Consider the following 14489-nt stretch of genomic DNA (forward strand, 5'->3'; position numbering starts at 1 on the left):
CAGGCCCAACCACATGGCCTTTGTTCTATAAAAGTTAGTCTGGAAAGCAGGGAGGGGTCGTCCTTTCTGTAAGGGGCAGCCAAAACCAGTCTGTTTGACGGTAGGTCTGGTTCTTGATGCTTGGCGCGAAATAAAGCTTTGCTTGACCTTGGCTTTCTATCAGTTTCACTCCTTTGACCATGGACCCATTATTGGGGTACCCAACATTGGGGACCCAACACTTATGATACTGACATTAGCTCTTTACAAGACATTTAAAGTACTGCATAACCCATTTATTCTAAGGACTGATATATTTAGGAATTCTAACTTTATTGATATCTTCAGGGTTGTGTAAGTAACAAATTAAATGGCGTTATTCCTAAAATCTTTCACCAAAGTCTTTAGGCAGTGGTTACATAGTGATTTGTCAACTGTTTGGCACACTATATACAACTAGAGATGTGGAGGCCAAGAAAAACAAGGCTATACCCATCTTGAGTCTAGCCCTGACATAAGTGCAGCCATCTTGATGTTCCAGATTATCACAAAATATTTCTTGGGTTCTGACCTACTCAGGTTAGCACTTTAAACAGTCCCTCTCTCCTTTAATGATTGATTTAAACCCCTGGACTCAGCTGCCTCTGTCTTTCATAACTCTCCTATACATTCCCCAACTGATCAATGTTGACCCGAGTAGGTAGGGACAACTCTACACCCCTACTCAGCAGGAAGAAGTTACAGAAGATGAGACCTTCCACCTTCAACAACCTTAAAGATTTAAGGGTCAAAACTGTTCAGGGGGAAATGTGGAGGCTGAGAAAAATCAAGGCCATCCCACCTCAGGTTTAGCCTTAGCATAAGTACAGCCATCTTAGCTCCGGCAGCCATGTCAGACCCCTGTGCCCAAGGGCTGAACTTTCCCCCACCCTGCTTTAGTAACCCCTACCCTGTTTTGGTTTCAGGAAGCCCCACTCTGCTTTGGTTCCAGAGACCCCCACCCTGCTTTGGTTCCAGGAATCCCCCCCCTGCTTTAGTAACAGGAACCCATAAATACACCTGCCTTAACTAAGCTCGGGATCCAAGTCCCTACTCCGCTGCGTCAGTATACTTGGGCCCAAGCTTCAGCTTGTCAAATAAACCCTTGTGTGATTACATTGGTGCTTGGCTCCTTGGTGGTCTCTCGGACGCAAAAACTTGGGCACAACAGAGATATTTAAAAATACTGATGCGTGGTTCTCATACCAGGATATACTGATTTGATTGTTTTGCATGCAACACATTAGGATTTTTTTTTTAATTTTTTAAATTTATTTTCAGCATAACAGTATTCATTGTTTTTGCACCACACCCAGTGCTCCATGCAATCCGTGCCCTCTCCAATACCCACCACCTGGATCCCCCAACCTCCCACCCCCGCCCCTTCAAAACCCTCAGATTGTTTTTCAGAGTCCATAGTCTCTCATGGTTCACCTCCCCTTCCAATTTCCCCCAACTCCTTTCTCCTCTCTAACTCCCCTTGATTTCTTAAATCTCCCAGGCAATTCTCCTGTGCTGCAATGTTAGGGAAACTTGGGGATGGAATAAAGGCCCAGGTTGGGAGTGGGAGCCATGGGCCTTTGGCGAATCTGAAGGACCATTTATCTTAATGAGGACAACATCCTAGATTACTGGTAATGTGGATAAGTAGTACCCTGGGGCAAGTCTTAAACAATAGCCCAAGAGTTTGTAAAAAAAAAAAAAAAAACAAAAAACAAAAAACCATGCAGATGAGTTAATGGGGTCACATTCTGTCAAGCCAAATGCTAAGTACCAAAGACTTTTTCTTTATTTTAATTTATCACTTACTGGGTCAGAGTATCTGTGCTTACTAAAATCTATTTTAGAGCAAGGGGTGCAATGGGTAATTTAGCCAAAACAACAGTCTTAGTGGTTAAAGTAAGACATATCTATTTGTTCTCTGATTTCATATGTAGTAACCTCCAAGGATTATAGCAGGTACCATGTTAATATGTAGTAGGACCCCCAGGTATACCTATAATTTGAGCCTAGTATTATGTCCAATTAGTAGCAATTGGTAGATTTCAGCAGATGTTAAAATTAATTCAGAATCTATGCTGTAGAGATTCAAGAGCCAATAAATAGGTCTTTATCTCTTGCCATTTACATTATTTTAGTAAATTTTGGACTTTCAGTTGGGTCTAACTGTGGGTCTTTGTTTCAGGGTTTGTTTTTTTTTCCCTTTCCCCATGGCCAGGTTTGTTTGTTTGCTTTTTCCTCCATTTTCTTTCTTTCTCTTTCTCCCTTTTTTGATTGGCCACTAAATATAATTTAAGGGTGGGAGGGGCCCTCTCTACCCTATGCTTATTTATTAATTTCTTCCTCCAGAGTTTCAAATCAGTATCATGAGGTTTAGGGGCCACCCCCATGGCAATGGTTGCTTACAGGGTTTAAGGAAATTTGAATTAACTCCTCTGCTGTGCCACAGGGATGCCACAGGTGTTTTTCCCTGTAACCCTGAGGATCAGGATCTTTGTTGTGAAAGAAGCATAGGCAGCAGCGGCAGAAGAGTACTTACAGGTGCTGCTGTGCTGTCTGCTGTTAAGTATATGAATCACAGCACCTCAGCTCTTGGCTTTCTTTTCTGTATCTCTCTCGCTCTCTGTATACAATTTCTCTCAAAATATTTCACATTTCTAACTACAGAAAGTCATGGCTTTTAGTTTCTCTTTTGATCCAATTACCCATTGTATAGGTGGTTATGGGAAAAGTTCAGAAGCATAGCAGCTAGCCTTATAGGCAACCACGTTTTCCTCCAGGGAATACCAGTCACTCTCCCTAGGCTCTGGGTCCACATATGATAAGGTCATTTTGTCTATGGCCCATGTGGGAGTCATCAAACTCCATGATTGCCAGATTAGCCCTTTGGTATGCTGGTAATCAGGAACACTAAGCAAAATCCAGGTACATGGGTGGGAGCTTGTACCAAATGCTCCTTCCCTTTTTCTTTTCTCATTAGTACCTGGCCGTAGACCTGCAACTGAGGTGTTATTCTTAATTCTTCCCAGGATAGTAGTCTCCTTTTCCACAAAACTCACAGAGGGCCAACTCCGAGCCTATCTCAGGGGTGCACAATCACAAACAATATGCACATGGCTACCCCCAAGCTGCGAGGGATGGTCACCAGGCTAGATGCAGTGACCACATTGTTCTAGCTGGACCCCTGGCAAGTGGGACTCAAGAGCCAAACAGTTAAAGTTAGTTGTGTCTGCCTTTGCAAGTAGGAGACTCAGAGACCACCTGCCAAACACAGGCCAAACCCAACAACATGTCAAGCTGTGGTGCAATCAATTAACAACAATTCTTGTCTTGGGGATGAGAACATTTTAGGGTGGGAAGAGATGGCAATATTGACAAAGACAAAAAGTATACCCAAAACACGAGCCTGCAGCAATTGGTAGCTCTGTCTCAGGAGGCCTTTGCCATGTCGTCGACCCAGTTAGTTAGCCAAGAGGAGTTAAATAAAGCTGACCAGGTGTCCTTGGTCATGAATAGGCCACCTTGTCTATGACCCAAATATTTTAACTGCCTTCTATTCACCCCATTGGTGAGGGAGGAAATTCTGCCTAAGATGATAGGGACGGCCACATCTGACTCCAACATGGGACACACGAGACTGGCAGCAGTTTATTAATCACGCACACTCGCAGCTCAGGGTAGGACACGGCCTGGCTAGATGGGAGCTGCTCTCAGAACAGACTGAACAACCAGGGGCTCTATAAGGAAGGCCTTGCAGAAGCAAGAGGGTGAGGTTCCTGTGAGAGAATGTGGTTCCTGTGGGAGAATGTGACTGGCTTCTTTGATTCCATGAAGTGGCAGGAAAATGAAACCCACTACTGAGGGATGAGCCAGAACTGGGCCTGGTCCTCTTGAGTAGAGCTGATTGGCTAGGAGAGCTGGACTCCATAGTGCAAGCAGATAGGGTGGGGAACTCGTTTAAGTCCCTCCCTGTTACACCAGATGTCAATGCAGCATATAATGTTGAGCCTTAATTTTTGACCCAATATATCAACATTCATGGTGAGCAATAACGTAATTGAGGCCTATTATTTGACTGCCTATTACATGACAAGCATGAATCATAAGTGAAAAAAACTAAGATCCCTGCTCACAAAAAGTACCATCCAGTGGCATAATTCTTTTTGAACATTCCATTAGCACATCTATTGTTATTTGAGGAGAAATAAGAAAATATTGAAGCTATTTATCTTTTCTAATCTCTTAGCCAAGAGATTTCCCAAAGGTTTGCTAATAAGAGAACTTTCTTAAGATCCTAATTTTCCTTCATTTTTTGTTTCAGTCTTCTTGATAAAACAGCATGATAACCTGAAGTGAAAGCACAAACATCTAGAGTGGTCCCAAGGATGTTGATGAGATATACAGTCAGCACCCATTTCTGGTCACTATGCTTAAAAAAAAAAATACAAGTGTTTACCTCTCCTCCTCCAGATCCCAGTGAAATGATGGAAGAAATATACAAAGAAAAATAGATCTGAAGCAACACTAATTATCCTGGGAACTGAGTGGGACTGTTGCTATTGACACATCAGTGAAAACAGTGAGAATTTGCTACAAAATGTGAAGCTGCTAGAAAGACATTAGTGGTGAAATAAAAAGAGCAGAGTCTCCTGTCTTTAAAAAAGTGAGTTTCTCTTAGAACCACAGGCTGACCCCAAGTGGATGGAGTAGAGGCGGGAGGGCTGGTGGGTAGGAGACCAGGAGCAAGGGAATTCAGTAAGGCACTGTAGAACCTCAGAGGTTTTCCGCCACTGCGACCAAGTTCTGTGAAATGGAGATCTAACCCAGAAGAACAAGGGCAGTTCCCAGGAAATTTACAGCCTAGATAGGACAAAGATAAAGTACCAGACACAAAAAGCAATTCCACAGAAACTGCCCTTGCCACGTCTTCCCTGACCACATCTTCCACAAAATCCCTGGAAGTACATCTCCAGGTCCCAGAAAGTACATTCACTGCTTCTTACATAACTAGTTTTTAAGAGGTACAAAGATAATTTGTGGTAAACCATCCTGTAAAAGCAATCAAATGATTACTTCAATCTAAAATATCTAACTCAAGTGCTACTGAATTAGGACTAAAGCCCTCATGAGAAATGAATGAATGTAAGCTTGTTTCTCATATAAAAAAAAATCCACTTATGCATATATTTATCAATTAGGATTGTGTTCTCCGTAAATAACAAAACAAAACAGAACAAAACAAAACCCTGTAAGGGGGGTTTAACAAACTTTAAACAAACTTTAAACAAAGGCTTTAAACAAACCTAGGGAGTAAGCCATCAATACTGCTTAGCATCTGAATGAAACCAGCAGACATTCATACCTCTCTACTCAGCTGTGCTTGATATACAGGTCTTCCTTCTTACGCTTTTCACCTCATGGTCCCAAGATAGCTGCTGTACCTCTGAATTTCAGTGTGTACTTTAGGCAGGAAAAGAAAGGAACAGAAGAAAGTTTAGTGCCTGGATCAGAAAAGCAGAGGCTTTGCCAGAAACTTCCACATGTGTGCTTATGTTGTCCTGGCCAGAACTGTGACACATGGACTCTGCTACCAGCAAGAAACTTGGGAAATCATTTCTACAACGCACGGCCTAAGAGAATCAATCTATAGATTCACTTATCCCTTGTACCTAAAATGACTGTTTTAAAGGCATGTTTAAAGGCATATGCAGATTAATTCCAACTGGGGCTGGATACAGTAGAAGCAAAGAAAGGGAGCTTTGGAACCCAGTAAACTTGGGTAGGAATCATTGCTCCAGCATTTACCAGACATGTATATGGCATATATTTGGTTTTTCTCTTTTAAAAGGTTACTTTGTGGGGTGCCTGAGTCAGTGGGTTAAGCCTCTGCCTTTGGCTCAGGTCAGGATCTCAGGGTCCTGGGATCGAGCCCCACATCAGGGTCTCTGTTCAGTCGGGAGCCTGCTTCCCACCACCTCTCTGCCTGCCTCTCTGCCTGCTTGTGATCTCTGTCAAATAAATAAAATCTTTTAAAAGGTTTTTTTGGGTTCTGTTGTTGTTTAACAACATGAAATGCCTTTTAGTTGTGCCTACAAAGCCTATGAACCCTGCACTTGTCTGTTACTCTTAACAGTAGGGTAAGCCCATATCTGGCACATGTGCTAAATAGCTGAACAAGTATTTAAGTACTCACTACTTGCTTTTTCTCTCTATAAAATGGGAAAATGGCCATTTCATAGGACAGCTAGGAGGAGTCTATAAGACTATGTAGGTAGGGCCGCCTGGGTGGCTCAGTGGGTTGGGCCTCTGCCTCTGGCTCAGGTGGTGATCTCAGGGTCCTGGGATCTAGCCCCGCATCCTGCTCACTGCTCGCAGGGAGTCTGCTTCCCCCACTCTCTGCCTGCTTCTCTGCCTACTTGTGATCTCTCTGTCAAATAAATCAATCTTAAAAAAAAAAAAAAAAAAGACTACAGGGGTAGAGTAAAAATCCCCTTGTTGACTGAAAGAAAACCAACATTAAAGCAGGCTGCTAAATGCTTTTGTCTGTTGTGCTACTGAGGACTATAGCCAAGGATACAGTCTTTCCGACTGCTCTGCAGAATTGCCCTGAAGCTTATTAGATACAGGGGATTGTGTACGCAAAAGAAAGGGGTATGCGTGCCTGGAAGCAGTTCTCCAAGTCACAAGCACAAAGACAAGTCACAAGGTATAATTTGCTATGGTTGTAATAATTAAGGTTTTCTGATTTCCACACAGACATGTGAAAGACCCTTAGGTCATCTCAATATATGTTCCTATCATATCTGATTGTTTAAAAATTTTGTTTGCATGTCCCTGCTTCACTGGTTTTCTGGTTCTTCCTGTATTTGATTTCTCCTGGAGGTCATTTGAGATGGTCACAGGAGGCTGATTATCAGTCTCCTACTGTAGTCTTAGTGCACACCACCTACTGCCCCCCAGAAACTTATATTTTACACAAGCGATTACTTTGGAGGGCAGCCTTGCAAATTGATTATTTTTTGCAATGACTATAAACCCACAAAAAAACCCCTTCAAACCTCAGTTTTAAGAAGCCTCTCCCAAACTGCTTATCTTAGCAAAAACCTGTGTAAAAGCACTACCTCTGACCCTCTCATAGCTTTGGTCAGGGTTGTTTTTTTTCGTTTTGTTTTTCTTTTCTTTTGTTATTATTGTTGTTTTAATTACGCAATGCTTAGTATTTGGGTACTGTTGCAATTAGCAGCATTCTAGAAATCAGAATTATTCTAGCCCATGTTGTACTTGTGATTGTTCAGTTATTACTTTAACCAAAGCTACCCTAACTTCCAACATGTCTCTAATTTACCTGGTAGAACTGAGGTAATCTGCATATATTATGAACACAAGCAAAAAAATATTGAAAAAATGGACTTATTTACACTTAAAAGTTAATGTCCATCTAGAAAGATTGTTCAATGACCATATTATCTCAAACTGTTAAATCAGGAGCTGTTAAAAATTAGCTCACTAAATACAGTAAACACAGAATACAGTAAAAAATAAATAAATAAATAAACATGATGTCTGTGCTGTAGCCTGTATTACCAAAATATCCTTTCTAAAATTGTGGGGTCTTTTGCGGGGGGGGGGGGGGGTGTTGTTTCTGTGTGTGCGTGTGTGTGTGTGTGTGTGTGTGTGTTCTCTCCAAACTCGAGGGATATAGAAACAATACAACCTAAAATTAAGATTTTCAAAAAACTGGTTACAATTAAACTATCTCCCAGATAGTTTGGGAGATAGTAGAGAAAATCAGTACAGAAAGTGCACTGTAACTTAAGATATTGTACAAGCTTAAAGTGATGCATTGAGAATTTTAACATTTTTACCAGGATTTAGATAAAAGTCATCAGTTCTCTCTCTTGTTAATTTATCCGTTCATTCATTATATCTTTATGGGTTGATATACCAGACACTATACTAATTAACTTATTTATATTAGATTATGCAACAAATGTTCATGATGGAAAACTGAATTTGAGATAATATGGGTGATTTCAATTTTATTTTTCTTGATATAATTTAGTGTAAGGGCAATGCCTAACTTTATAAAAAAGGAAAACTTCAAATATTGACTAATTTTACCTGAGTATACAAAATAGTTTAAGGGAAAAAAAGAAAAAATATATATATACAACTGTAAAGGGTCCAAGAACAGAAAGATGGGTAAAGGGAGGAAAGTTGTTAAGCGCGAAAGGCGGGGAGATAAGGGGGGGAACAGGAGTGGGGGGGAGAATTCCAAGGAGGTGGGTGGAGAAAGGGGTGGAGCTTGGGCAATTGACTCGGGTCTAAGTGGTCGCCCAAGGGCTATAAAAGCTTGGTGAAAGGTGGTTAGGACTGCAGCCTGAAGTCCAGGATTGGAACACAGGCAGAGATTGGTGGACAACAGGGGCTTCAGTCCTACAGGAAACAACGCCCAGAACAGAAGCGATCTGGGCCAACATGCCGCACCTGCACTTGTCCCACCTGCTAAAAGTCTGGCTTTTACTACTGAGCCAGCTTCCCAGAGGGATCCCAGCCCAGAACGATGACAAGATAATTAAGGCTTGCAGCCGCGAGTTAGTCCGCCTACGTATCCGGATCTGCGGCTCCGTCTCCTGGGGGGAAAGGGCTCACCAGCAAGTGCGGGAACCTCGGCAGGCATCAGAACCACTTGCAGGTGAGCGCCCCTGTCCCCCCACCCCCCACTGCCTGCGTACTTCCAATTACTGGTTGAGGGCCACCAACCATTTAGAAAGGCACCGGCACTCCCTGGCTCCAGAGCGCTTGGGCTACCCGTGCTTGGCACTGACTCAGGCTGTGATGCCTAAAAGTTTGTGGAGTTTACCCTTGTAATTGCTTTTCTAGTAAGTTCTCACCGAGGAGCTCACCAGAGGGAGAATAAGCAGCGGGAACAACCAAGGCCTCTCCTGAGGGGCACTTGGAGCCCTTCACCTCCTGGCAATCTGATGATCTGGTTGGGGAGAGGGGGGCCACAGAGGATATTGGTTGCCCAAAGACCGGTTCGAGGTGGGATCCATTCAGGTTGGACCCGAGTCAAGTCCATGGGCCTGGGAGAGGGCATGCTGGGGGACTGGAGCGACTGGACAGAACATCTCAACTTGAAAGGACTGGAGGCAGTCAAGTGTGCACTGGTTTGAGTGCCAGAGGGCATGGGGCAGAACTTCGAGACCACTGAGAGGCTCCTGCAGTGGTAAACAGGAAGGGGCTCACTAATGACTCTACTCCTTTGCAAAAAGGCTGCGCTGTGACCCACACCATCGAAATTTTCTCTTTTAATTTTATTTGTAAAGGTCACCAAAGGGGAGAGCCTAGCCTCCCACCCTCTTTGCCCTGGACCTTTAAGTTCATTTGTGCAGTAAGGGATTGAAGAAAGAAAAGGGCCTAATCTACAGGAGAAACTGAAGAGGATTTAGAGTCAAGGAAAGTTTGCCCAAGGGAAGTTTTCAGCTGAAAACCTGATTGATGCTTCTTCAAGCATTTGGAAGCTGCAGTAGATTTTCTTTAAAAGCAAGCCTCCAGAATAGAGGACAGCTAAAATCTGAAATGGTTTAAAAAACAAAACAAAAACAACTTCATTAGTAATCAACTATTTATAAAGATAAACTGGAAGTTAAGTTTAAGTAGCAATGCAAACTTTCACAAACTATTCTAAGCAGTGTAATGGGTCATATTAAATTCAGAAAATGCAAGCTCAATTATGAATAACTTAGTATTCTATATTTCACAACATATATTCAGTTTATGATAAATCACAACTATATTTTATAGCCTATCCTGTATACAAGTAACTCTCAGATAAAATTATTGTGCACACTAACCATAATTTGCTTCTCTTTTATGGGATTTAAAACATGATTATAAAACTATTCACTTTACTTTTCTATACTGTTGGTCAGAGACTGATTTATTTAATGTAAGTTCTTAACAGAATTCTTATATATTATTATTAGAAGAGTACTACAAAGTTCAGGGATTTACTGATTCAAAGTTGGGACAACCAGATTGCATTGTGTTGCCTTTGTTAATTCACTTTTTCTGAATAAATAAAATATGCTCATATTAAAGACTAAAGCAGATACATAAATATAAGAAAAATGGATATTACAGGCTTTGAAAAAATATGTGAATTTAATGAGAAAATTTTAAAAATCTGTTTTAATGAGGAATTGGAAAGCAATGTTAATGAGATATGTAGGGGCACCTGGATTGCTCAGTGGGTAGAGCATGTGACTCTTGATCTCAGGGTTGTATGTTTGAGCCCCACTTGGTTGCAGAGATTACTTAAAAATAAAACCTTAAAAATTTTTTTTTGGAGATAAGTATGTATATCTCATGACTTTCACTTAACATATTGTGAGCAGTTTCTCACATTGTTAGTCTCCAAAAATAGAATTTAAAACTTCTTCATAGTATTCTATATCATAAATCTACCATATATATATTTAACCATTTTTAGTGGACATAACAGATTTTAACCATTCTTAGTGGACATTTAGGTTGTTTCCAAATTGTTGCTTAAAAATGATTTTCTGAGCACATTTATATATAGCTATTTAACCAAATTTCTATTTCTGTAGGAATGTTGTGATTTCAAAGTATTTTCAAAGAACTCTCTTAATTGCTACCCACTACATAATTTAATTGGAAATAACCTAACATGATATTGCCTGCAAGTGAAGATCAAGAAAACTATTTAAACTACTAGTTAAGAATTTTTTGGAAGTATATGTCAATAATTTGGGATTCATGAGTTTAAAACCTCTATTGTTAGTTTTGTTTTCATATTATTAAATTTTTAACTAGCCATTTTCTCCTACAATGTGTGCATAAATAACACTTATTGAACCCCTTTTAAAAAATAAGAGACAGATATTTTTAACTAAAGGAGGTCTCTGGTAGTGAAATTTTAGTCCAAAATACAGTGGTTAAGAGATGTTTGTGTGATTTCAAGTCAATCGGAATATTATCTTTTATTTAGACTTGAGAAGGTAAAGCTGCTGTTGATTGCAAAATGTTTCAAGCTAAGTTAAAAAAATACTTTTAATAAAAGTGCAACACAAGCAACAAAAGCAAAAGTAGAAAAGTGGAACTACATCAAACTAAAAACTTCTGCAGAGCAGAGAAAATAATCAGAATGAAAAGGCAGGCTCTGGGATAGGAGAAAACATTTGCATATCCTTTATCTGCTAAGGGTTTAATTTCCAACATATATAACGAACTCCTACAACTCAATAGCAAAAAAGGTAGTAACCCAGTTGAAAAATGGGCCGAAGACTTGAATAGACATTTTTGCATAGAAGACATGCAATGGCCAACAGGTATAAGAAAAGAAGCTCTATGCCATTAATCATCAGGGAAATGGAAATCAAAACCACAATGGTAGGGGCGCCTGGGTGGCTCAGTGGTTAAGCCTCTGTCTTCGGCTGGGGTCATGATCTCAGGGCCCTAGGATTGAGCCCTGCATGGGGATCTCTGCTCAGCGGAGAGCCTGCTCCCCCGCCTTTCTCTCTACCTGCCTCTCTGCCTACTTGTGATCTCTCTCTCTCTGTCGAATAAATAAATAAAATCTTTGGGGGAAAAAAAAACCACCACAATGGTATCACTTCATAGCTGTCAGGATAGTTATTATTAAAAAAAAAAAAGAGAGAGAGAGAGAGATGGGTGCCCAGGTGGCTCAAGTCAGTTAAGTAACCCATTTTTGACTTTGGCTCAGGTCATGATCTCAGGGTTGTGAGATCAGCCTCCATGCTAGGCATGGAGTCTGCTTGAGATTCTCTCTCTCCTGCTTCTCCACGCCTTAAAAAAAAGCCAAGTGTTGTTCAGGATGTGGAAAAATTAGAACCCTTGTATACTGTTGGTGGGGAGGCAAAGCAAAATGGTGCAGCACTGTAGGAAACACTATGGAGATTGCTCAAAAAAATAAAAAGAAAATAGAATTACCATATGATCAAGCAATCCCACTTCTGCATCTGAAATAAATGAAATCACGATCTTGAGATATTGCCACTCCCACATCCATTGCAACACTATTCACAATAGCCAAGATGTCAAAACACCTTATATGTCCATCTACAGATGAAAAAGAATGCCAAAAAACACAGCCTCTGAATAAACACAAAAAAAGCTACAAATGTTTTGCCTAATTAACTGGCTTTAAGTACATGGAAAGTTACTATTAGCTTTTCTGTGCATTCAATAAGGCCCCAACTATAGGAGATTTAAATTAGAGCAGAGGGAATTTTTTGAAGAGGCTGAATTAAATTTAGGATATCTTACTGAAAGAAAATGCAAAAACTTATGACAACTAAAAATGGTATAAATTCTCATCTGTCAGTTTAGAACTTGAATGAGAAAGAACATTAGGAGGAAAGATAAAGTATTAGCTTATTGTTTTATTTGAAGTAAATACTCTGGGAAAAATGAACTATTAAATAGATGTGTGAGGGATGTCAAAGACTGGTTATCTCCTGACATTTAGATCAGAGCAGTTGAAGATTCTGCCTTTTAAACTTTATCCTGAAGCAGTAATTTGCCACCATGGAATATTAGATAGGATTACTATAAGAACTCAGAAATTAGTAACAGAAGAAAATTATCCAGTAAGAAAAATTCATCTGTGGTCAAACTGAGTGTTTTCAATGACCAAGGTGTCTTCAGAAATCAGGAAGAGTCAAAACTGCCATAATGAAAGCATTAAGGGGACATAAAGAAAGATGACAGAAGGCCTGTGGAATAAAGCAGAATCTTGGTAATGCTACAGTAATTAAAGCCACCCAACTATAATACTCTAAGCGGTTTAATCAGGATATTTGTTGATTCTGTCTTGATGTTTAATTCTATTAAGACAATGCTTTTTTTTTTATGTCTGTGCAAAATTTTGTTTTCCCGATGTTCCTTGATTAGAGTATTTTTCTCTCTTCCCATTCCCCTTTTAGAAGTCCTGCCATCCTCCATCATCCATACGAAAACCTTAAATACAATGGTGGAACACATTCCTAACTTGTCACAGGAGCTGAAGGCAGCACTGTCTGACAGGCAGCCACCAATAAGAGAGCTACGACTTGACATGGAAAGTTCAAATCTTAATTTGGAAGAATTGAAGAAAGCTGTTCTTAGTGGACAAAATGAAGCTGAAGACAAACATCTTTCGGAATTAGAAAACTCAGGCTTAGATAAACATTCCCGAAAAAAGAGACAGCCCTATGTACACTTAAGTGATAAGTGTTGTAATGTAGGTTGTACCAGAAAAGAGCTTGCTGCACTATGCTGAGATGAAAGTATTGTGTATTTCATCTAGTATTTACACGATTCTTGATGACACATTCAGTGATGCCTCTGTCACCCCACTGATTATTAAAATATGAGAAATAATCACTTAATGTTTGGGCTTTTCATTTGGTGTGTAACAAAATATTCCTCACCTTATTATAGTTTCTGCTAATAATACTTTTTATTCCAAAAAATAGTTTTGCCTTATTAATGGTATAATTGCTATTACATTTTTAATGTTGTTAACTTAAAGTGACAGTCTTTATCATTGTGACTACACACAATAACTCAAAAAAATTTGATAGCTTAGTAAAACATTTTGCTTTGCACCAGTGAGAAAGGATAAGTCTATCTTTAAAATTTGTATTTGATAAATTATAACCTGTCACCCGCTCTTTTTCATCCAGACCGAATGCCCAAATGTTCTTTCACTACTTAATATTAAACACATTAATAGCAAGAGATAAAAATAAAAAATAACTTACATAATGCCTAACACCAGGTACACAAAATGGATCAAAATGTTTTTATTGTTCATACTGGATATATCAAAAGTCACAAAACTTGGACTTTTCTAATAGATTTTAAAAAGATTTTGGGGCGCCTGGGTGGCTCAGTGGGTTAAGCCGCTGCCTTCGGCTCAGGTCATGATCTCAGGGTCCTGGGATCGAGGCCCGCATCGGGCTCTCTGCTCAGCAGGGAGCCTGCTTCCTTCTCTCTCTCTCTCTCTGCCTGCCTCTCCATCTACTTGTGATCTCTCTCTGTCAAATAAATAAAATCTTTAAAAAAAAAAAAAAAATAAAATAAAATAAAATAAAATAAAAAGATTTTGTGTCTTACTGGAGTATTAATTGCAAATAACCAGATTGGACACTAAATCCATTTAATTGAGTTGGGGCCATATAAACTCAAGTATTTTTCAAACTAGGGCTCTTCTCCTAATCCTACCAACTAAGACACTAACAGCAAATTATGTTTTTTTAAGGAGAAAAATGAATAGATATTTAGAAGAGAATAAACAATTGCCATATATTACAGAAGAACTGATGTAGCAAGGAAACAAACTTTGTTTACTATTTGAGAATTTACAAACCATTTCTATAATAAAATAATTATGAGACGATACGAAAACTTGTGAGAACAGTAAATTAACAAGTATCTTA

The 14489-nt window shown here is 39.7% G+C and overlaps 1 protein-coding gene across 11 annotated transcripts in view; it reads left to right on the forward strand.

Moving 5' to 3' along the window:
* Window positions 1–13910, forward strand: part of PLGRKT (plasminogen receptor with a C-terminal lysine) — a 75591-nt gene extending 61681 nt beyond the window's left edge. For 3 of the 11 annotated variants that reach the window (XM_047699964.1, XM_047699962.1, XM_047699965.1), the window contains one exon: window positions 12993–13910. In XM_047699964.1, the coding sequence (XP_047555920.1) occupies window positions 13037–13327 (291 nt within the window). In that variant the 5' untranslated portion in view covers window positions 12993–13036 and the 3' untranslated portion in view covers window positions 13328–13910. Of the gene's footprint in view, window positions 1–8316; window positions 8714–12992 lie in introns of those variants that run through there. The other 8 variants (XM_047699954.1, XM_047699955.1, XM_047699957.1 and 5 more) reach the window with 6 other exon arrangements.
* Window positions 13911–14489: the final 579 nt, after the last annotated feature.

Source organism: Lutra lutra, chromosome 13 (assembly GCF_902655055.1).
Source record: "Lutra lutra chromosome 13, mLutLut1.2, whole genome shotgun sequence".
In the NCBI taxonomy this organism is placed as follows: domain Eukaryota; kingdom Metazoa; phylum Chordata; class Mammalia; order Carnivora; family Mustelidae; genus Lutra; species Lutra lutra.